General features: G+C 40.5%; 1 protein-coding gene across 1 annotated transcript in view; it reads right to left on the bottom strand.

The window, feature by feature from the left end:
• The window catches only part of TAFA1 (TAFA chemokine like family member 1), a 225,726-nt gene that overhangs the window by 28,950 nt on the left and 172,195 nt on the right, over positions 1–24,581 (bottom strand). The window contains exon 3 of the mRNA XM_062630289.1: positions 16,743–16,883. Coding sequence (XP_062486273.1) covers positions 16,743–16,883 — 141 coding nt within the window. The remainder of the gene's footprint in view (positions 1–16,742; positions 16,884–24,581) is intronic.

The raw sequence follows: 24,581 nt of genomic DNA, 5'->3' as shown, positions 1-24,581 counted from the left end.
CTGAATAAAATCAAGTGTGCTCACAGTAAAATACCTGTAATCCACATTTCACAATGGAGAGAACTACGGACAGATGTAGGTCAAGATTTCAGAGCAAGGCTCACTGAATGTGTTAACTCTATCTTGAGGTGGGTAACTTGCCATTCCCTGAAGATATTTGATTTTCAGAGGGAGCATAGGTCAGATGTCTTAGAAAATCAGACTTCTGTGAAGGTCTGTCCATTTGGTGCTTCACTATGCACCACTTCATAAAATCTCAAGTAGACTCTTCTCTAACTGCTATTTCTGCTGTAAAGATGTGCAAAAGGACCCATACTCATTTCTCATCAAGAACTTGAATCAACACTCCTGGAAAACTCCCATTAGCTTGAATGTAAATTGCCTTATGCCAATATAAAGCTATAAATATGGAATAGCACCACTGGCACAGAACTGACACTATTGTGAAATATGAGGTATGATTACCTTGGCCTGTTTTTACTCTATGTGCTGTTTCAGTAATACACCTCCCAAGGCCCACCAAGTTTGCAATAATACTCTGATTTACATCAAATGTCTATCCTCTATTCCATGGCTTTTTAATGTCCCTGTGATTCCACAGGGCACTAATACTGGGCATACAGCTTTGGCAGAGGCTCACCTGAAATATGGTGTTTTCTTTGCAGCATTTTATTAGCAGAAGACTAGGTAATGGAAAGGGTGTTCAAAGAGGTGTAAAAATAATAACAGCACTGAGATATTGATTTATAAGGAACTGGTTTTAGATTACAGCAGGATAAGCAATACTCAAATTCAACAGCGAGTAAAGATCTTACTATAGAGGGAAACATGAAACACAGGATTTAACAAACTGAACAGTAGGCTGGAGAACAGAACAAGATGTGTCATCAGCACAGGAAGTCCTAGAAGAGACTTCATCAGCTTGACACCAGACCTTGGTGAAGGCAATTGATTAGTATTTTGAAGGAAGGGAAAATAAGAAAGATGAGCAACTTGCCCCAAAAAGCTAGCAGAAGAACCAAAAAGAAAAGTCAAGACCAAGGCTATGGTCTTTACTTGGAAAAGGAAATTATATTAAAAGATACTGGCCTGAGAAAATCCCTCGGAAGACACTCTATGTGTGCACTGCTAGAGACAGGAATACAGGCTGGAGAGATCCCGGGGGGAAAGGGATCTTTTGCTGCAACACCAGTGTAAGTTCAATGACCAAAGGGGCAGCTAAACCAGAACGGTCTGCGTCACTAAATCACATTTCTTTCTGGAAGAGATGAAGATTAATCAAGACAAAACTAAAAGTGAGTCTGATAAAATGCTTAAGTGACCACACTTGAACTGCACATTATTTGCATCAACTAGAGGATGAAACAGTAGTTTTCCATTATGCCGCAGGAAATAGCAGCTTGCTAAATAACTCTTTTAACTTTCCTCTAGCACCTATTGATTATATCCAATAGAAATTAAGAGTAGAAGGCAATTAAGTTCAAAATTTAATGGCGTTCTGCTCCTGTTAATTTACTGCTTGACCTGATCAATACATTACACTGGATAACAATCTATTTCAGCAAGGCTTGGTTCCTCCAGTGTCCCTTCCACTGAAATTGTGATAATGACACACAACTAAATTTTAAGTAAATAATACATAAAATTAACAAAATACTATCTAAAATAATTAAAAATTGGTTATTCACTGTAGTGGTGAAAACAACAGCTTAAAACTAAATCAACTTTTACAACACAGAGTTTAGACTGTCAAAATGTTAGATAAGCTACAACCTCAGCCTTACAGAAGCCTCTGGAAATCAAATTCTCAAGCAAGTTTTAAACATTTCACATACACAGCAGTACAAAAAAAAACCACCCTTATTTTACACTGCAAAATTGAAGCAGGAAACTAAGGATCAATGGTAGTAAAAGAAACAATATTATGTTGTAGTCATTCTTTTCTGTACATAATAGTTAAGGTCTCTAGGTGAATAAACTTTAGGCTTTATGTATAACAAGCTCTATCAAAACCTAGACGACATTCTGAGTTGATTTGAATTAGGGTGCAGGTTGTTTTAGTCCTTTTACCAAAACCTTGAAAGCACTTGTTAAATAACTGAGACAGTTTCCTAAAGAAAACAGGGATGCTGTGGCATCCGCCACTGCTTTTTGTCCTCAAAGATGGCACGTGATGATATGCATAGAGGTAGGGTTAGGGGCAGGTAAGCCTTTATCTCCCATTAACCTGCCTCCCAGTGGCTGTCCGATCCCACAGTGCCATGCAACACTGAGTGGTCTTAAGGACCACAGGGATGCTCCCACAGTCCTGCTTTGCAAACATAACCCTTGAAGAGGACAAACCAAGTGCAAATAGCAACCACAATCCAGCACGTGTGAAGCAATGAAGCATTTCTCCTGAGAGGTGTCTCCTTCCAGGACCAGAATCTCCAAGTGGTTCACCCTTCCCATGTGTGTCTATGTGCACACATGGATGCTTATGTAACTGGCTGAATTTCATCACTTTTTTTTGCCAAAATTCAACATGTCAGCATAAAGTGAAAACAAAATATGATGAGGTTTTCTGAAAATATCCTCTCCACTGATGGGCTGTATCCCCAACAGCATTCACTGTGAAGCCAGCACACCATTAATCACTATGAAACATTTTCATTTATTTTGACACCAAAGAGAAATTGGAAGGAAGAGTATTTTTGGATGGGAATGGAAAACAGGCTGTAGCAATATCTCCTTTTATGTTATGGTTTCCCCAGACTGAGAGTAGAACAGGAGCCGTGGATCTGCTCTTTCTCTGCCTCCCATGCTATGTATTTTTATCGCATCCTTTACAGACACAGTAACAGCAATCTGAATAGTGTACACCTTTAATCTATTCAGTTACTGCACATTCTTTGAGGTTTCTAAAAATGAAAAACATTCCAAATGTTTGAGGTTATTTACTGTATCCAGCATTACCTAACACAGCAAGTCTGCTCCCACTCTGCAGTGTAACCTCTCTTCACTCCTGTGTTGCCCACAGCCCAAGTTTTCTTTTTTCCACTACACAAAGCCTGTGTTCTTGCCCTTGCTGGATGCCTGCCTTGTTTTTCAGCATAAACTAGTAGATTGTGGTTTTTTTTGTTAGACTTCGGAGTGCAAGTATAGCCCCCTTGGACTCTGCAAAACTCCTGGCAACGATCTCTCAACTGCAGTGTTGTTTTCTTGGTGAAAAAAACAAGCAAAACCCACACTGTAATAATTCCAGGCACCTGTCCTTTTTAGCTGAAAAAATGTGGTAGGAAGCAGAGGCATCTACCTTCTTTGACATATTGCAGAATGCCACAAAGTGAGCAAATACAAAGGTAGACATAACCAAAACTTGTTGTACAAGCAGGACACCACGCTATCGTAGCTGATTTGTATTCTACAGAAGGCTACATTTAGCAAGTCCTACTATTTCAGGAAAAGCTAGCAGAACAAGCACACCATCCATACCCTGAGCACAGGGATACTGCAGTAAGCCTTGCCCATAATTCTGCTCAGAACATGCAGACTCAGCAGAGTCAGGAAGGGCTTTGGCCGGCCCTTTTGCTTCTTCTGAGGTCTGCCAGCACTGCTAATGTATCTGGATACACATTTCCTCCAGGTCCATGATTATTAGACAGTCAGAAAGTAGAAAATAAGAACACCAGAATAAAAATGCAGGAAAATGCAGCAAAATACAACTACTACTTCCTAAAACGGCACAGGTATCCACCAAAAAGACAGAGCTGGCACTCACAGCGGTGGTGAAGCTGCAGTGTAACAGGTCATTAAGATCCAGGTGGTCCTTGCAGGATTCCTACTAATGATATACTGTTAAAATTGAAAGAGCACGTTTATAGCTTTGCATTTTTAGCAGCAGTCAGTAATAGAGACCAGTGTGTTATATTTGCTTCTTATCTCATGCTATGTAAAGCAGAGCCTAGCAAATGCTTCACAGTTAGCAATTTATTTGATTTAGGAATGTATTTTGTGTCCATGAACAATCTGTTAGCTGTGTGTGTTGATTACACTTTGGTTATTTTAGAAGTATTTGGTGAAAAAAAATTTAAAAGGGGACAGTTTGCTCTCCAACTACTGAGTTAATATTTCAGGCACACACTACTAAGAATTTATTAGCTGGGTTGAAATCATTCAGTCTAAACCATAGCAATTTACTCCTGTAACACTACCTCCTCACAGGTCATCATCTGTATGGGCTAGACCTGGAGATTGTTTATAAACATGAATTCCTATTGCTATTTCTACTGGTTTAATACTAATCCAATAATAAATTATTCTAATCTCCTATTTCTTTTCAAATACCAGACTGTTTTTCTTTGCAAATATAGACAGGAAAGGGAAAAAACCCTAATTAAAGAAAGTTAAATCAGCAGGGCAGAAATTCCTTACAGGGCTTAATACATAAAAGCATTCACAGGCAGGTTTTTTCCTGTACCAAATACGTTTACTTTAACAGTTATTCTGTAATATTTTTGGCATTTGTGCCCCAGACTTCTGTATTCCATCATACTTAGAGCCTTTCACACTGCCTCTACTGACCTTTATGGGACTGGCTTCCTCTCCTCTGAAAACTGGGGGGTGGAAAAAAAACCTTCACACTCAGTTCAGGCTGTTCCTGGTACAAGTGGTAGAGCAACCTCACAATTTGCCTTCTGTGCTCAGCCAAAACAGCCTGAAGATGCGAACTGCCCACAGCTGCTCCCCACCAGCAGCCTCTAAGGACATGGTCCCATCAAACTGAGGCTCTCATGCCTCATCAGAGCTACTGATTTTGGAGAGTGGTACAGAGCAGTGGGAGGCTGCCAACACTAACTTCCTAAAGGTTAATTCTTACAACTACATTTTGGCTGATATTTTCCAAGCTGCCTAGAGGGAATGGATGCCCAGTGCCCATTAATTTTAATAGGAACTGGGCAGGCACAGTCCTTATGAGGCTCTGACTATTTCAGCCTATTACTGTTGGTGACATAAGGTTTGATATTGCAGGAGGCTGATTACCTGCTGGGAGGACTGAAGCTAATGCAGCTCCTGTATTTTGGCTTGAAAATTGAATATGCAAAATGCATGAAGAGTGTGGCTATGCTTACCATAAATAATGAGTTTAAATGGAAGTGGTTCACATGGAAAGGGTTTAACCCAAAGCTTGTTACAAATGAGTGTTCCTGATTATTTCTGATTTATACTGATTCAATACAGCACGCACTTACAGGAGTTTTCACTAAAGGCCTTTGCATAAAGGTTGCTACATTCATAAGCATAAGCCTGGTTTGTCAATTTGTTCCTTTTATTAGGAAATTGCATCAGGTTTCAAAAGGTTTTCAGTGCCAGCAAACAGTAACTGTAAAACACGATCTGGGTGGTATGTAATCACATTTGAATGTTAGGAGTTTCAAAACCTCCCCCATTCATTGTATTTACCAAACCTGACTACACACGATACAACTAGACCATGTCCACTGTAATTACAGATCATTTCTGTCATAGTTCCCATCCTGCTATGTGTTAATGAGCAAACTCAGCTGGGAAATCTGCAAACTCAAAGTGATACCTTATGCTAGAATCCCCACTTGTGGGCACCAGGGGTCATTTGAAGAATGGAAGCCAGGTAGCAAGGCTATAATATACTTAATTTGTGTTTGCAAATGCTGGGTTTTTTGCAATGACCACACAGAATTGTTTCATAGGAGCAGCAGAAATGGATTCTGCAATGCTTAGTCATTATTGCTTAGCCAGGGAAGTCCAGCACTGCCATCTCTGACAAACAGAATAGATTAAAAAAAAATCTAAGTCAATACATATAACGGAGAATTAATTGGTTCCACTGCTAAAACTGATTCATCAGCACATTATTGCAAATAAATGGATTAAAAAAGGATATCAATGTGAGCCAGCCAAACAATAAAAAATTACTGTATCAAATAAAGTCAAACTGTAACTAAAGACTTCAAAATGGGATGAAACTTTTCCATGTATCTGCTTGGCAATTTATCCCCCCTTCTTACATTAATAAAGTCACAACACTGACAGATCATTTTTGTTTTCAAGAATTGCCTTTCAAAAACTATCATACAACTCCCCCAGACTTCACCCTTTATTTGGTAAGGAATGTAATTGCTTGCAAACAATGTGATTTGGTTTTATAAGATTTATTTTTCCAGGTTGAATGAATTTGTGCTATGTTACAAGCAAAGCATTGTGGTGGGTTGACCCTGGCTGGATTCCAGTGCCCACTGAAGCTGCTTGATCACTCCCCTCCTCAGCAGGAAGGGGGAGAGAAAATACCACCCTTTGCTTTGCTGCCCTACATCTCTCTTGGTACAGACTGCCTATTCTGAGCAGCCAAAGTCCTTCTCCGCATCTGATCCCATAACTTAATGCACCTTCTTTCTTGAAGCTGAGTGGACAGAACTGTACATCCATCCCAGGAAAGGACCATTCACTGTGCTAGAGAGAAGCATATGCTTCTCCAGCTCTGCCACAGATTCCTTGCCTGATTCCCTGCCTCACATTCACAAATTCATCACAGTACAAAGACAAGCAAGAGAAATGAACAGCACCAGTGCAACAATGAGGCCCAGCCTTTGCTGCTCAGCTGAATCCCAGAGGAAACACAACCTGTCAAAAACTATATGGATTTTCTTTACTGTTTCATTCCTGTGCTCTATGGTTCAAAGCAGCGATCACCTTCCTATTCCCCTTCCTGCTCAGGGCAAGAGGTATTTGTGTCCCTGGATAATGATCTCACAATGCGAGACAAATGTTCATTACATGAATGGGCTTTGGTTTCCTTTATTTAACAGGGACTACAGGTACTCTTGTTTTTAAATATGTTCATCCAGTTAGCAATTTTGAAGACGAGGAAAGGAAATTTCCAAAGGAAATAGAGTTCATTTGGTATTTGCATAACTGTATTACATACAACCGCATTTGATGGTTATTTCATGGAGGGGTCTGAAGAAAAAGGAGAGGGCATTTTGTAATAATAAAACCTATATAGAGATATGTTTTCTACTCTCATTTGAGTTAATGGGAGATTTGCCATTGTCCTGAGTTAGGACAGTGTCATTTGCTTCTCAATTTCATTCCTGAGTGATGGTTTGTGCTGATGTTTTCACCCTGCTGTTTGTGAGTGCTGGGCACATTAGGAAGATAAAAAAATATGTACTGACCATGCACATGCATCTTGAAAACTGTGCTGTATGCTTGCTGCCTAGGAATTGTAATCAAAAGGAAATGATAACACAAGACCACATATTAAAAGCAATCTATCTGCCTGCAGAATAGGTACTAATGACACAGGAGAAGGGTGCTTAACGCACAGAGCATGGCTCCTTTCCATACCTCTGTCTTTTGCATGATAGTTTCAAAAGGGAAAGGCAGCAATTTCTACATATTATTGAATTTTGCCAACCTACATCAGCACTTGTGCTTGCTTAACCTTGAACAGTTATTGTAGTAAACTGAATGGTCTATGAAAACAACTCCCAAAGAGGAATAATGCTTTCTTTGAGACTGCTTTCTGACACCTACATACAGAGACCTGTTTCAAAACCTGCAGGCTATGCACGTGCTCAATAGCACCCTCCCGCAGCACAAAGTCTTAAGATTTGAAATAAATCCCTTGCTTGCAATGTACTTACTTGATTCCTAAAAGTAAGGCAATTCTGTAGTGTTAATGCTTGAAAATCACCCCAAAACAGACTATGGGCTGAGAAACTACTGAGGGGTTTGGGTCCTAGAGCTGCCTGGTTGTATAATGAGAGGAGGAACTGGAAATGTGCCTGTGATCAATTTTATGGATAATCAATTCTCTGAAATCAATTAAACACTTGTTGACTTTGTCCGCCTCTAGTTGCAGTTGCCAGATTAATTCCTGTGGTTCAACACAGTGGACAATCCCAGTGCTAAATCAGTGACTCTTTTCTTGAACGCACTGCAACAGTAAAAAGGATTAATGATGTGTATTCTTCTTACAAAAATTTGATTGCTGCCTCTTTAAAATTTCAGTGTATGACAGCTTCAGGTTCTTGTCTCCCAATTTAGAGAGAGCACGCAACGTAACATTTCTCATTTTTACTTAATCATCCACTTCTTTCTTATTCAACTCCTAATTCTACAAACCACATTCAAGCTTTGTGAACTAGCTCTATGTTTATAGATAGAAGGTAGCTTTGACAGAAAAAAAGACATAATGCTCCGCAATAATCTGATCACGTATTTTCTGTACTGTAGTAAAGACACCTGTAGACAAGCAGCATTTCACAGCCCCAGTGCACTGAAAACACAGTATCTGTTGCAGAAAAGATGTATGACATGATCTCACACAGAATTATCCATTTAGTAATATGGTCCTTCTGGCAGAGACAGATTATGATCTGAATTACTGCAAAGATTTGGTGGAAGGGGACAGAGCACAGATGCTAACTCGACCTTAACGTTTCTCTAAGCTCCTCTTGGCCACCGATGAGCTGAATGCTGGTCCCATATATTCCCTGAAGACAGTGAACAAGGATTAATAGCCAGTTGCCATTCTGTTTGTTCTCCTAAACTCAACTAACCATGTCATCATTTGGCAGAAACTAGCAGGTCTCTCTGGATTTCAAGAGCCAGTTTACACCAGCTGAAAATCCATCTCGGGGTGTCAAACCACTCTCTGAATGTATTTTGTATGCTGCACTTGGACCACACACGAATGCGCAACAAAGCACAGATAAATCCAGTGGTTTTTTTTAAAGGCATGGTGTAATGGTTTAAACCTGTTACTCCTGAGTTACCACACATCCTGTAACAGCTGGCAACACCACTCCATACAGATGTAGCAAATGGTAGCAAAGCTTTTTTTGCTTGCTGCCTTGCTACAAACACACAGGGCAGACACAGACCAGACCCCATATCTTGTGGTAGGTGTGGTGGATATGATTACATCAAGTGTTTTACACAAAAGCACCTCCTAGATATCCAGCTCTTACTCTGCTGAGCTACTTCGTTACCCCCCAAGCAAAGCTTTTTCGCTCTGACACACCACTACTCACTCCAGTCCTGCGATCTCTTCTTGGACAGGCTTCTTCCATCTAGTTCCTGACATTTGGAGATCTCTCCCTCAGCACTGCTGGATGCTGGCTGGTTGTGAGAGCATCCCTGAAGCTTTTTTTGCCTCTACATCCACCATCTGTACATTTGCAGATAGGTTGCAAGGGGCTGCTGCCTCTCCTCGGGCCTCCTCTGGGCTCACTGAGGTAAACCAGTGTATGCAAAACCTATGAAAACCCCTTCTCTGAGTTATCCTCCATGCTTGCCAATCCTTATGCTACCTGAGCTCACAGGGCTCATCTGCGTGGTCCTGCCTGCGACTGTTCCCACCCACCTTGTGCTTCTTTTTCCCTGCAGTGCCTGGCACACCGCTGTGGTCGGCTGCCCTCCGTGCCCCCAAACCCCCTTACCACGCTCTTTCCAGCGCTGTGATTAACACTTCAAGATACCTATAAGAGGAGAAAACTCCTACTGTTTTCCCATTTAGCCTGTAGTGGGCTTATTGCAAGTATTTGAGAGAAAGGTTACTTTTCTCTGTATGGAGGTGAAGTAATTATATGTTCCTGTATGGCTTCACACGCTATGCAGCCATGCCATTCTCTAATTTCACCATAGGGCTGCAGCTTGTACACCTTGGTTGGCTGCGAGGGCTCTGTTCCCTTTGTGTCAGCACTGAAACCTGTCAGCTGGAGCCTGGAAAAATGACCACCCCTCACGCAGATGGAGACAGTGCCATGACTGATGGCTTTTTTCCCCTCTTAAGTAGACAAAGAAAATGTTTTTCTTGTGGAAATTGGGATTTAAGTGAGCTCTCTGTACTTCATCAGGGGTGGATTAGTCAGCTGTTCTATGGGCTTGATATTAAAAAAGGTGGTTGCTTCGCTACGCAGGAAACCGCAATGTCAATTGGAAAAGAAAGAAATGTAAGAGACAGGTAGGGAGATAAATTATAGCTGAGATGAAGATGTACTCACATAAACCCACAGTCAGACGATCTCATTAGCTGCACCATCTTCACACCAAAAAAGACATGATCATCCATCTACTTCCCCCTAATGCCTGGTGGATGTTTGCATGCGGCACAAACAATGCAGCCCTTGCTGAGAGAAGGGAAGCACCTGGCTCAGCAGCCCTTGCTGCAGACTTTGGCTCAGGGTGGCTTGAATCTGACCCTTAAATATCTCTCTCCTGTGCACCTTAATCACTGGAAACATACATACATATCTGAACACCACTGCATTGATGTACCACCCATGGCAGGATGACTCTGCAGCATGTGCACAGCCATACATATATATGTATACACACACATACATATGCTTGTACACACACTTGTTCAAGGAGAAACATGGACTCGCTGCTCTCCTCAGGTTGCTCCTGGGTTCAGGAGATGCTACTGTGCTCCAGCACAAAAGCTCACCCACCATCAGCAGGGTCAGGCACACACCTCCCCTCTGCTCCATTCAGCTTCTGCCCTGCAGATTACAAGGCAAACTGGTAATGAGAGCTGCTGTGCCTTGGTAAATGAACTAATTACTCTGCCTCATCACTGCCAGTTTTGCTTTTGCTCCCCTGAAGTCAGCACCTCTCAGGGTCTGGCTGTCATTTCAGGGTGGTTGCAAGGGCATTTCATGTTTTTGACAAAAGCAAAGTCTTAAAATACTCCACTATACCGTTAGGCTTCTCTCTATATATATCCTCTTTTTAATAGTGCCTGTGATATACTGAATTTCTTTTTGAGCTTATCAAATGGGTGTCAGTGGGGAACAGAAACATTTTTCTTCCTCCTTACAAATGAAGTAATCTGAATTCACCAAGTCAAAAAAAAAATACGACTCTCCTGCTCCGTTCTATTGGTGCTGCAGAAGGACAGGACTATAGATTTTCCCAGGAGTGTGGAATAATTCACCAAGCCTGCTCGTTATTCATATAGACAGAGCATTAATAGTATGGGACCCTGAGATCTCTTCTTATCTAGGCCGAAACACAGCTAGAGGGATGAAAAGCTGGCTCCTTGGATTTCAAAACGTATTTTTCCCCCTTTCTTCAAGAAATAAGAATTGATTTGAAGTATTTTCAGAGTGGGAAAAAAAAAAGGCTTTCTAGTGATACCACCTAATGTACACATTAGAGAAATAGAAAACTATTGGCTTTGTGACTGTGAACCGTTTTCACTTGATGTAAGTGCTGATAGATACAGGATTATATCTAACAAAGCATTTACTAAGGACCTGACCCAAAGTCAATACGAATCTTTCATTTGACTCTGCAGGACTTGAATCCTGCACTCACTAAAGGGAGAGCCACGAAGTTTCTGTATTTAACATGCCCATCTCTTAGCCAGTACGAACTGGGGTAGCACAGGAGGATGCCTGGGCTGAGCATCAGCTCAGGGTCTCATGGGGGGATATGCTACATGTCTGTACTGCAGGAACACGGCACTCAGATAATGAATGCTCACTGTACAGTAGACATCCATGATTTAAAAAATAAAAGAAATTAGCTCATGTCAACACCGTGGATGCACTTACTGTCTGCCCAAGGAGTGACATACCTGGTATGACGCTTTCATTTGCAGGTCCTGGGTGAAAGAAAGGAGTCCAAGTGACAGCAAAGGGAGCATGTGTTGATGAATGTTGTCCTCTCTGCTCCCACTATTGCACATGGAAAAGTAAGGATGTGTAGTACCAACCATCCAGTAGCATGAGTGGAGAGTTGTGAGGTGCTGGCACAGAGAGGCATTAGATGTCACAGTTCCCCCAACGGTCATTAAGACTTCTATTTAATTTCTTAATGCTGCCCTGATGAGGTCTGATGCAAATTCACAGGGTCACATGGTGGCTAGTGATGGATAATCCTCAAACTAATAGAAATCTGAAGTATGTACATGTATGCTAATATTTCATATATTATAGGACAAAAGGGTTGTCAAGTATTGGAACAGGCTGCCCTAGAGGCATTTAAAAGACATGTAGGTGTGGCACTTAGGGACATGGCTTAGTGGTGTACTTGGTAGTGCTGGGTTAACGGTTGGACGTGATGATCCTGAAAGTCTTTTCCAACCTCAATGATGCTGTGATTCTATGATTTGAAATGTGATGTTATCCAAAGCTGATCTGGGAGAACGGGAAAAACTGGATTAATTTCATTTTGCTGTTCATATCAGTAAGATGAAGTAATGAATAAGATGAACAATAGAAGACATCTTTGTCCCACTTAATGTAAAAGAGCTACTGGGAATGGTGAAAAATTCTAAAAACGACAAATATCTATTTAAAAAAGAGAAATGTATGAGGGGATTTTTTTGTTTGTTTGTTTGTTTCAGTGAATTCTTTTAGTTTTATGCGGAATAACAGAAAATTAACTTAAGAAAAAAGAAATAAAGCTTTGGAGCCACCAACTGATTTTCTAAAGGATGTGGGCTTGACACCTGAGAGGACAATTGTCATGCACACACTGACCCTACCAGGAAGATGCAAGAAGCACTGCTGTAAAGAAACAGAGGACAGTAGTGGGAACATGTCTCTTAGATAACCACAATACCAAAAGAAGAAAGCAGTTACAGAAGGAATAGAACCTCAACCCACAGGATAAATTGTACTAGCCATGCAACAGCTAGCAAGGGAACAAATGCCAGCTATTTGTGCTGACATCTGACTGCCCTCATAGACCCACAGAGCTTATTGCAGGAGGAGGAAAATTCATGGGCTTCTGAACTGAGGAAGACAAGCTGTTTGTAAGCACAGTGGAGACGGAAGGTGTGAATTCAGAAGTATGGCTAAGAAACCCTTGCAGAAATAGTCTGTATGTCACACAAAAGCGCCTGCAGTAATGGGAAAATGAGAGAGCAGGTCCATCAAAGCATGAAGCTAGAGGGGTCTGCACACTAGTCTGAGCTGCAAATTCAAGCCCTTTGCTGGTCCTGACTGTCTCTGAAGTGTGTGGGCAGGGTATTAGATCAGGAGTTGAAGTGGTACCTTCAGACAGCCAGTTTACATGCTGTGTCCAGCAGCATCACTGCGGGGTAGGTTAGTAACACTCTGAGCTGTGCTCAGAGTCCTTTGTGCTCTGGAGGCAGAGGGCTGGGGACTCCCTAAACATGCTTGACACTGCTTTCCCCGCAGAAAAAAGGGACTCTCTCAAGCTGCTGTAGCACAAATCCATTTGGACTTGCTCTGGAGACATATCTGAACAAATGGAGAAAATAATAACAGCTGTGACAGAAAGCTGAACAGACTGATGCTCATGGTATGTGCTACTGCCAAGTGGCACACAAGACAAATTGCAGGAAGGAAAGGGACCATTCAAAACCATCCTTCAAAAAAAAAAAAAACAACAAAAGACCTTGAAGTACTGAAGGGAATCATGAAAGTAAATGTGCAACACAAGAGGCAAAGAAACAGAAACTGGCATCTCTGTTTCATAAGATTTGGCTTTTGTTTGCTTTCACTGTTGCTCCTACATAATTCATTGGTGATTGTGGCAGGTTGTAGGACAGTGTCTACTGAATGAGCAGCAAGGAATAATTTCTAACGTCTGAGGCTGCCACAGCCTGGCTTCACTATACTTTTTTAAGTTTGTTGGACTTGGCAGGAAGTGATGCTTGGGAATACATGGTGACTTCCTGCACTGCATAGTTTTATAGTACAAAACCACATACTTAGCTTGAGTGCCAGCTCATTCAGGACGAGGGCTGCATACATTAGTCCTATGTGCTATGGTGTCCTACGGTGTGCTACCTGTGATGAGATCTCACAGCAAGAGGACAAAAGGACCATTTATCACTCCTGATACTTATTAAAAAAGTTAAGCTGACTCCTACGTATAACTGTATTCCCTATTAAACAGAAAACAAAGCCAGCTCTCAACACAGTGCCACCCACAGAGGCCAGCTGTGTCCTGGAGCAATAGGAGTGGAAGGCAATGCAACCCCTCCTCTGTAACATGAACTCAAACTGTAAAAGCACCAGTCCTGATGAAGTATTTTCCTGACGAAATTAGACTGACAAACACCAGAAGCTTGATTCTGCTTCCATTAAGTCTCAGTTTGGCAAATGGTTTAAACAGGGCAAGCCTGAGTTTCAGCTCGTTTTATACACATTACTAAGCAGCCATCGTCCATATGTGGAGATGGCTCAAGGTAATAATCAACCACAGATGGGAGTCAAACTGCTCATTGTCATTTCTCAAAGACGATCAGTCTGTTCAGGTGGGAGTATACTGCTGTACCTGAACACCCATGGATTTTTAATTAATGAACCCAAGCAAGCTTTCTTAGTGACAGATTATGTCTTGAAAACAAATACAGAGTAAAACCCAATGTGAGATTGCTTAATCCCTCCAATATGGTAGGTAAAGGAGGTAAAATGTTGTATATGGCAATTTGAAGTGCCCCTGTATGCAAAAGAAACAGCAAATCCCAAATCTTTGTGCGAGTTAAAATCCTGACGGTAATGGGACACCCATGGGAAGTTCTGGGAGTTTGCTTTAGCAAGAACAGAACTACTAAATAGGTCAAAGTTTTGACTTAAAACAGGTCAGTATGTCAAAGTCACAAAGCAAAGTCTGGAATAAAACAAAAGCAGAAGAAAATGCCCCTTCTATTAATTTTTATGAACTGCATATTGGATTTTTGAACTGTTCACCAGCCATCTACAAAAGAAGCTATGGGCTGACTAGAACAACTAAACTTGAAAGGAGAAGACATTCCTTTGTAGTTCACATTTGTTTCCTTTGAAGTCACTGTGAATCTTACCAACGACTTCAATGAGACTAGCTTTATATTAGTCATTGTTTTATCCCTACTCCTTTCAAAATTCCACACAATAACATTTCTTTTCATTGTAATCCTGACAGAGCAATTAGGCTCCAGTGCGCACCTGCACCCAACCTTTTTCTTCACACAGAATACTTTTGAGCTCCTCTTTTCTGAACAGAATTATAAGATCTGAATTAACGGTGTCTCTCTGCTCTATCCAGTGCCTCTGTTTTTCATGACCTGATGAAGAACATGAAATTCTTCAAGGTTTGCAGAGTTGAGCTTTGGTTAAGACCAGCTGCAGGTTTCACCTACGGCTTTATGAGGGTGCTTAACAGAAAAATAAAAGCTTATTTTTATCAGGGTGATCAGGCAATACCAGAGTGACAGAATGTGGATTAAAGCACAATCATTTCCAGATGCATTCATAGCATGTTTTTAGTCCCAAGTTCAGAAGATGCACTGCTTTCTCAGTGTAACAAGATATGAAATACTGCATGATTTCACAGAAATAAAGCAATTTTGTATATATAAAAATGCTTGTTTTTGGAAATAATAAAGCATTTTCATTCTATCTTTAATATGTAAACCAGATACAGACACACCACAAATACTTGCTGAGAAAACATTCCTCCAAGGCAGCCCAATCTCATCTTTCTGGTGTTGAAATGTGCACGCTTTAGAGCTTTGTTTACACAATCCTCAAGTCCACAACACCCACCCATAAGCCTGCCCCATACTGGGCTACAACCGGACCATCCCCTGCTCCCTTGCTAGTGCCTTTTCAGCATGTGATTGAGGAAAGGCACCCCAGAAGAAACAAATTTCCCAAGGTTTGCTTGCAGAGCTGCTCCCTCTCACTCACCTGTGGGGAAGCTGAATACCAAGAGCCAGCCTTGAAGAGAAAAGCTTGGCTGCTTCCGAAACCTCCAGCTACACCACCATCCCTGGAAACCCAGGAATGGGAAGGATGAGGAGAGCCCAAGGCAGAGCCCACCTCGGCTCTAGTCAGAACAAAACCTGGCTCTTTGGAGCCCTTTTGGGCAGTGTGGTTACATAAACAACAGCACCAGACATCTATCATACAGAACAGTGAGGAATTTTTGTGAGATACTCGTTTCACACAGCTGCTGCACAGAGGGATTCTGCAACACGGAGCGGCTTGTTTGGGAAGGGTAACTAATGGGATTAGTATCATTTACTCCCAGTCTTCTTTATGCGATTTATGTTTTGCTAAGCATTTGGAAGCAGCCGCTCTCTCCCTGACTGCTGCACGGTTTTACTTCACAACAGTGGCAGGGGAGCCCCAGGAAGGAATACACCCTGTGGAGCTAGACCTGATATGAAACCCAGACACAAGTAACACAGTGGTTTTCCTTCAGCCAAAAAAACCAATTCCCATGACAAGAAACAGCATCAGTGATTTCAAAAGACAAAGATTATTTTTTTCCCTGGCTTTCTGTTGTATTTGTTACAGGACAAGATCACAGGATTTATTTCTTTATCTTTGTTTTCCCTCTGAGTTTTCAAATGGCTGGTTAAATCAAAGTGAACGGCTGTTGTCCTTTGAAATATTTATGAATCAGAGCTATTGTGGCACCAGGGGCGGTCCTGTGAAGTGATGCAAGGGGTAATTTTGTCCAGTTATTTATTAAGGGCTTGATCCTGCCACAGATCTGGTGTACTTACCTAAGTGCCTGTACTGAATACTATAGTCTCACTTTTGGAGTAAATCTTAACATGACCCACGTGCACAGAACCATGCACTAAAGTAGAAGACAAGGTGGTGTAAATGTGTGCTTATGCTCTAGGATTTTTCTGTTACCTTAAACAGAGAACACAACAAAGTTCCTAAGCATAAGCTATAGACTTAAAGCTATTTACTGGATGGTACACAGACAGAGACATGTATACAGGAGGAGCTACTTGCCATCAACACAGGAAGGTCTGTTTCTTGTAGTCCCAGCCACTTTCCCAGGTAGACAGGAGCATTTTACTGTTTGTGATCTTTCCTCAATTCGATTCTTATTACAGCATCTGTGTGCTGCTATAACTTCACACGTTCCTCCTTCTGGCAAAAAAAGAAAGAAGAAAAAAAAGAAGAAAAAGAAGAAGAGAATATTGACACTCTGGTTAGGAAGAGCAGCAGTGGCTAATCAAAGCACCCAGGCATGCTCCTGCCTGCATCTCTGCACAGCTTCCATACAGGTGGGATTACAACGTTATTTTTCCCATTAGGTTTGCTCCTGCATAAGCAAGGTGCTACCATACTGCAGTTTTAATAGGAAATGTAGATAAATGTCTCTCTACAGTAGCTGTAGTCTGCCTGTCTTATATTAGAATCTTCTCTGTCATCAGCAGAATTTTTGGCCTAAAAATGACTGTGTCAAAGTTTGGGCCTGAGGAAATGTAAGTAACATATTACAGAAAAAGTGCAACAACTGTTGGCTGATTTTATGCTTGTAATATTGGAGGCCTCTTTCCCTAAATATTCTATTGTACAAGGACAGGGGTTAAGGAATCCTTGTAAATGAGATTTGGCTCCAAATATTTGATTTTATGCCAGTACTTAGCCCTTAGGGAATAACAACCAGCCTCTCTGAATTACAGGATGGTCCAACAACACTTCCGTTTGCTACCTCTCTCACTAAATTGGCAGTTTTAAGGCAGAAAACATTCCCATTGGGTGCAAGATCACCAGGCTTAATTTGTCTGTATTTGTTCTTTGTGAACATTTGCAATAGTTTGGTTAGATGGAGAACACAAAGGAGCGATAGACAGATAGACAGTGGCTTAGGGTTTATGAATACCTGATGTTTGTGGCATATGCTGTTCACAGAAACAAAGTGTCAAGTGTATTATTTCCATTCACCTTAGCAGTGCAGGGCAAGGAGATGAGAAGCCACATTGGGCTAATGAACTGCCCAAGTAATTTCCCAGTTCCTCAGTTCAGATTGTATTTAGCTCATAATGACCAAGTATTTATAGCGCAAGTCTGTTCCCCACAGATATTTGGCTACTTTATGAAACTGCGGTATAAATTTGGCAGGATTTGTTTAAACTTAGTGCAAAACGTCATGCACAGCCTACTGAAGAACACGATGTGTAAGAAGGTTTTCTTTATACCACTATGAAATGTCAGCTGTACATTGCTTTTACTATAGCATAAAAACCTTTATTCCTGTCTTTGGCTTTCATTCTTTTTGCAACTGCTTTGAGAGCTCTTCAATACTTCCATAACCCTGTATCCAGGTCAGAGAATAAGCAGTGTGGAGGTGCTGATAAACATCTGTCTGTGAGCAAGGGATGTTGGAAAAGGTCTGGGAGTCCAGTGGCATCTCCATGCTCAGAAGTTAGTCCTGTTACCTGGTGATTCTACAAATGTGACATTTCTTGGTGAAGCACTGGGCTGGACGAACAGGGAGGAATCCCCCTTGACTGTATGCAGTTAAGGTCATATGGTGGTGTGCATTAAATTGTACCCACAGTATTAAGTGGTACAACTACCAATAAACAGGGATGCCATAAAGTGTGGAAATGATGTTGAATATTAAACTTTCAAACCACTGGTCTTCCACGGTGAGTCAGTATATGAAAGCCTGTGAACTTCCATTAGGGTAAACGAGCTTAGGTGGTGTGGTCATGGGGTTAAGCACTGATGAGTCTGCAAGCGTGAGACAAGACCAACTCTGCAGCAAATATTTAACTCATTTGGAGAGAAATGCTGCTTCATGTATTAGTTACTAGGCACATTTGGCCTGCTGACACGAGCTTTTTGAAAGCCAATGGGTGATAGAGAGAGAGATCCCAACAATTCAGAAAGCCATCATCTGACAAACGGTCTTTTAAGTGTCTCTTAGGAGTAAGAGGAATTGTGATAATCAACTCAGCCCTGAATGGTTGCATTTTTCTGTGAAGTAATTCCTCAGATAAAATCCCTGTTCCCCCATCCAAATCATATTGAAAGCAAGGAAAATGCTCTCACTGGTTTAATTCATCTTACAGTCATGCCCTAAGAGAAGAAAGATTTGTGATTTTATTGATTGTAACCTCAACAATAAAGTATGCAGTAATAAGCATTTCTAATTTTAGACTACATAGACTAGACTGTGTGGTAAATATCTGTGAATACGCTAAATGCTTAATTTTCTCTATTAATTTGTTGTATGAGTACTAATAACCACATCAGCTAGTCTTGCTTATTTGGTTAACTATGCAAAATAAGGGGTTATGGTGAATGAGCTTCATAACACCTTTAATTGTTACGTGGAAGCTCAAGGTGCTGCAGCAATAAAGAATTTAACCCAAGGTGTGTAGTTGTAAGAGTGGAAAAACAATGAAACTATAAAAGCAATGAAAAAAACACTTCTTTTACCACTAGACAGCTAAGTACGTTAATTGAAACTTTCATCTGCATGAGCTATAACTGTAATCCCCATAATAATAATAAGACCCTTCCCAGTGCTGACACAGAAGAAACAAAATCCATTTCACATGGAGAAAGTTCTGAATGTTACACACACAGTTTTCCTGGAAAATGTGATATGTATGAGCAGATTTTTCATTAGCCTATGAGTGACTACTGGATAGCATTGCATGGAGTGTGTTTTGCGGGTACCTATTGTACCAGCCATGCATATACACGTTAGCCTTATTAAAAGCCACATACAAAACGGGAATAGACAGAGGTATTCAGACAAATTCAAATGGAAACAGTGAGACCAGGGAAAAAAAAATTAATCGAAAAATCATGCTCTTGATTATGCTGTCCACAGAAATATAAATATATAAGAAATATACTAGGGGGTGGGGTGGTGTTTCCAATTTAAATTTCTATTTCAGCTGTACAAATGAGGAAACAAGTTAGAGCAGGGAGGGGAACGAGAATCAATCTTCAGTTTCCATTGAAAAGAGATTCAACATATTCAGATATATATGTGAAGTACCTTTTTATTCTGTGGTTTTCAGTTATTTCCTATAATTTGATGGGGGGGGGGGGGGGCAGCAGGAAATGCTACAATACCAATATCTGAGGGCTTCTGCTCCTGAGCCAGTGATATTTTTCTCAGGGATTCTTCTAGGCTATGGGAAGACCCGGTGAGATGTTACAGTGCTGAGAGCCCTGAGAAACTATGAATTATTGACCTGATAGGCTGTGAGTGCAGCAAAAGTTTGAATCATTGTCACCAAACCCAGAAATATCTTTTTTTGAAGTTTATGGTCTATTGAGCTAAGGTAGCTTCTGGCTTTGTTTCCACAATAACAGCCTCACCTAACTCATTCAAGTCAAAAGGGGATTTGCCATTAATCTTAAAAGCAGAAGAAAGGGCTCTAAAATGCTCCAAGCAAGTGTTTTCTGAATGTTTTGTTGACAGTTACATTTCATGGAGTGGCTTCTTTAGCCACCTGCAAGAAAAACAGCTTATGTTTTCTTAATACCCTGCTGCCCCCCCAAAATCCAAAAAAGATTGGAAATGGAATAGGAACTTGCAAATCAGCAAAAGATTTGCTCTTTCTACAAGGAGCTTCAGAGATGACTGAAAACGCCCCAACATGACTTATACCCTCTTCACACCAAACATTACCAGGACTTGATAATAAGAACAGCTGGTCCTTCCTGAGTGCTCAGTTCACAGGATACCCTCAGCTTTGCACGAAGCAAATTCTGTCCCTGTTCTGAGGGACAGAATTGGCTGCTGGGGAGGATGCTGGGCTGTTGAAGATGGAAACTATCTGTGGCATTACAATTTTGCTCATGTCTTCTAGCCTTCCAGAAGTCTTTGTTCTGCATATTCTTAAAATATGAAACTGCAGAAATAATACCTCATTCTCGCTGTAAAACAGGAACAACTGTTACTCTTCCAAATGGTTTAATTCTACTTGAAGGAGACTAAACTCCTGAAATCATATTCATGTTTGTCTCTGTTACAAAGCCACCTTGAGCTTACACACTGCAGAGTGAGATATTTTATCATTAGTACGAGACTACTGTGGGTGGCTGTGATTTAAAATATCTAATCACCTACAGGGTCTGAGTGTGTGCCAGACAGAAGCCAAAAAGCCATCTTCTAGTCATCTCTTTGTTTTATATCTCTAGCTGAGAGGTAATAATAAAAGCATATTTTGCGCTTCAAAATTATAACTTGCCTCCGTATTCTAGCCAAGCCTGAACTTATCAGTAAACAAACATAAAAAAGGCAAACAGCAGTACTGATTTGTGTTATACATTGTGGAAGTCATTAACTATGACTCAGGTAGCAAAACTTATACGTTCTCTCTTTGACAGTGATGATAATTTAATAGTATTTCACTCTGCTGAGTTACATGGAGCATCCTGCAGCAATGAGAGAGGTTGTTTATCAAAATGATAAACATGTTTTCATTTCCTCCTTGGCTGCATGTATGTGATCAGAAGTCTAAGGCCATCAAGAATTCACTTACTCTGGCCACCAGACAGACATTAAGCTATTCAGGACCATCTGTGCCTGAAATGAGTTCCACTTAATGGACCTTCCTAGGGCAGGTCAGTCATAATGAATGCATGTGTGCATGAATGCATGAGCGAAGCACTGCTTAGGTGAGACTTCTTGCATTGTTTGGTGGAGGCACAGACGGCTGATGGATAACATATGGCTTTCTTTTGGGGGTCATACGCCCATGATTTTAGAATTCAGATCCTCCGTTAGATTTTGTTTCTATTGCATTGTCAATGCACCATGCAACCTAACCCAGTTGAAGGTTGTTGTAAGAACTTGTTTGTATTTCTTGCAAAAAATAGCGAAACTCAAACAACTTCATAAGATTTGCTGGTCCGATTCTGCCCTCTGTTACACCATAAGCAATGTACCACAGGAACACAAGCAAAGGAAATCGTACAGACCAATTTTATCACCATTTACAGCAGTTCATTAGGACTATTACTAGTTTTGATAGCTCTGTTTATTTATACAGCTTTATACATTACTAGTCAATGTTCCACTGTTGTTATCCTGTTTAGGGTCACATACCCATATGTTATTCTGATAAACACATAAGTATATGCAGATGTTGCTAGACTTAGGAGATCAGAGAAAACTTTAAACAGAATTGAAGTTCTTTAGACTTCAAGCAAATGTTTAACAACATGGGAGTAAAAATTCTTCACACATGAGAACTTTCCGAAATCCTGCTTACAGAAACAAATGGGTGAAAAAATTTGCATCCTTGCCACCTCATGTCTCTACAAACATCCTAGAGAAAGAAAAGGCAACCCTGTGACAGCCATTTTTACATTTATTAAGAATTCAGATTTGGGGGCTGCAGTTTGAAGAGTTTGCAGTTTGAATAAGCTTTGGAAACTGCCCAGGTGTAATTAATACATTCATAAGCTTTAATCAAAATGTTTATGCCAGCTAATGTGCCAGAACTACAGACTACACTGCGCTCAGGGGGAAATACTATACTTTACTTTAAGAAATAATAAGCTACTACTATGTGGGCTGAAAGCCCACAGAACTCTTTCCTGGTGAGTGGTGCAACATTCCTGTTCAGTTCAGGCCCCAGGTCCTATATTGCTGATAATGACCCTATTTTGAGTAAGACCAACGTTATTGTCCTGGTTTGTGTTGGCCCATTGCACATGGTCAAAATCTGGAGAAGAACTGCTCAACAAAGCAGGTCAGATACACCTGGAAGTCAATATCATTGTAATCCAAAGTTTTGATACATTCTGGAGTCAGAATTCATAAGCTAAGAGAGGCAACGTGCATTTAGCACAGGCATCTCCGGTTATTTACGGTGCTATAAGCTAATTTTCTAAGAGCTGTTTCAACACAAAAGGCCATTTACATGAAATTAAACTTTTCTACAAAAAATAGGTAACTAAAGAATTTCTAGAGGAAAATAAGATTTTTGTTCTGCAGAATGTTAATATTTCATTTGAATACTAACTCTCTTTTCTTTTTCGTTTGTATTTTATTTTCCATTCAGTATAATAGGGGAAGCAGGGATATGCAAAGCTCTAATTAGCACATGGATTTGTAGTCTTTTACGTTTTTCTACTAATGGTCTCTGCCATCAGCCACAGGAGGCTTTTTATCTGAGAGATTTACAGATTCTTACACTTACACCCAGAACAGACTCTGATCCTCGAGAACTGGTTTATTCACAGAAATTAAAAATAAGTATTATTTTTGTAAAGGAGAAATGGTTTGGATTCTACTCTTGAATTCACAAAGAAAACCCAGAGCACACCAATGTATGAGATGTGGGTGGATCTAGGGCAGGCTTATGGATTTCCATATCAAACCAATATACACACTAGAGAATAGATCTTTCTGCTAAAAGGCCTTGCAAATTGATCTCCTGAGAAATTTGCACAGGACCTTATTCTTACGCATATTTAAATTAAAAAAAAAAGGAAAATCTCTTAAAGATGAATCAAAGGAAAATGGTACCCAGAAAAACAAGGCATCATTCTAGCTACTGCCTCTGGCACAATGTATCTCAAATGGCAGTGCAATAACCAGCGTCGGCTGAGGTATTCAAGAGGACAACAGGGCAAGAATGGCTGGAGAGGAATGCTGATGAGGAATTTGCTTTTAGCTGTTATCGAAGCAGAGTTACAGGTAGTCTTAATTATGATTTTGCATGCACATGTACAGTGTAACCATACACAAAAATGACATGGTTTATGAGAAAATCCCACCTACTGTGTGTGTACGCAGTCCCTGACAAGACAGCAGTAAAAGCAGACAGGCAGAGCTGCCTGCACATACCCATACACATACCCCATCCACCTGATTGCTTTTTTACAGGGTGTATTGAAAGTTAATTGCAATAGGTACTATTAGCATTCTTGTATTGATGAACTGCAAAAAGCAGATATGCAACCCAAGAGGCAGTCAAGAATCCAATGTGCTCTTAGTGGGAATCTTCAGTCCATTAATGAGATCTCTTTCACTTCAAATGAGATAAACTTACAGCAACTTTAAAAAATGGAGGTTTGAAATTAGAAGTTTTGGTGGGATTTACAGCTCTGGAATACCATTGAGAGATATATATGAAGAGGCAGAACTTTAACATTCCAGGAAGAGAAAAAAAGTTATTTTTGGGAAATAAGTTCCATATCACAAAGCAATAGGCATTATGACTCTAAATTTTGTTGAATTTCAGCAAGAAATGACACTCCTAAAGGTCTGTATCACTTGTAAATGGGATTTCTTGGTCTAAATTATGTAGGCCTGGTAAGGCTGAACATAAAATATGGAAGTATCTTTTAAGAAATCTTGCTCTTAGTCACTTGGGTGGTTTAGAAAATTTAATATTTGATATGTCAGAGATGATAAAAAAAAAAGAAAAAAACAGCTTGGGGAAAATAGATGTAATATGCCTGCATTCAAGCACTGCTCCTCCTATAACCGCAGGCAGCAGTGTAAGATACAGATTAAAAAGACCTGCTATGCTATTCTGGTCATTGCTTTACAGCTGCACAATTCTGCCATAGAACAAATTTTCTAGGTATCAAAGCTGTGGAGAAATGAACATTGCTGCTGCTGAACAGAAACGAGCATTTCCAATATTGGCATCTCTACTTCTTTGCTAGAGTGCAGTGAGAATCTGAAGTGGAAGCAGTCCTGAAAATATCCTAAAACTTGAGTGAACTACGGAATATTGTTCTTGGGGCCTCAAAATGTTGTTCTAAATGCTGCCAGAAAAAGGCATGGATGTTAAGTTAAATGAATCTCAGAAAAGAAACACAATGAAAAAAATACAGGATAATTCTCTTTTC

The sequence above is a fragment of the Pezoporus occidentalis genome, unplaced genomic scaffold, assembly GCF_034315485.1.
Source record: "Pezoporus occidentalis ecotype Australia unplaced genomic scaffold, CSIRO_AGI_Poc_V1 ctg35, whole genome shotgun sequence".
NCBI classification, from domain to species: domain Eukaryota; kingdom Metazoa; phylum Chordata; class Aves; order Psittaciformes; family Psittacidae; genus Pezoporus; species Pezoporus occidentalis.
This window is presented reverse-complemented; position numbering and strand designations above follow the sequence as displayed.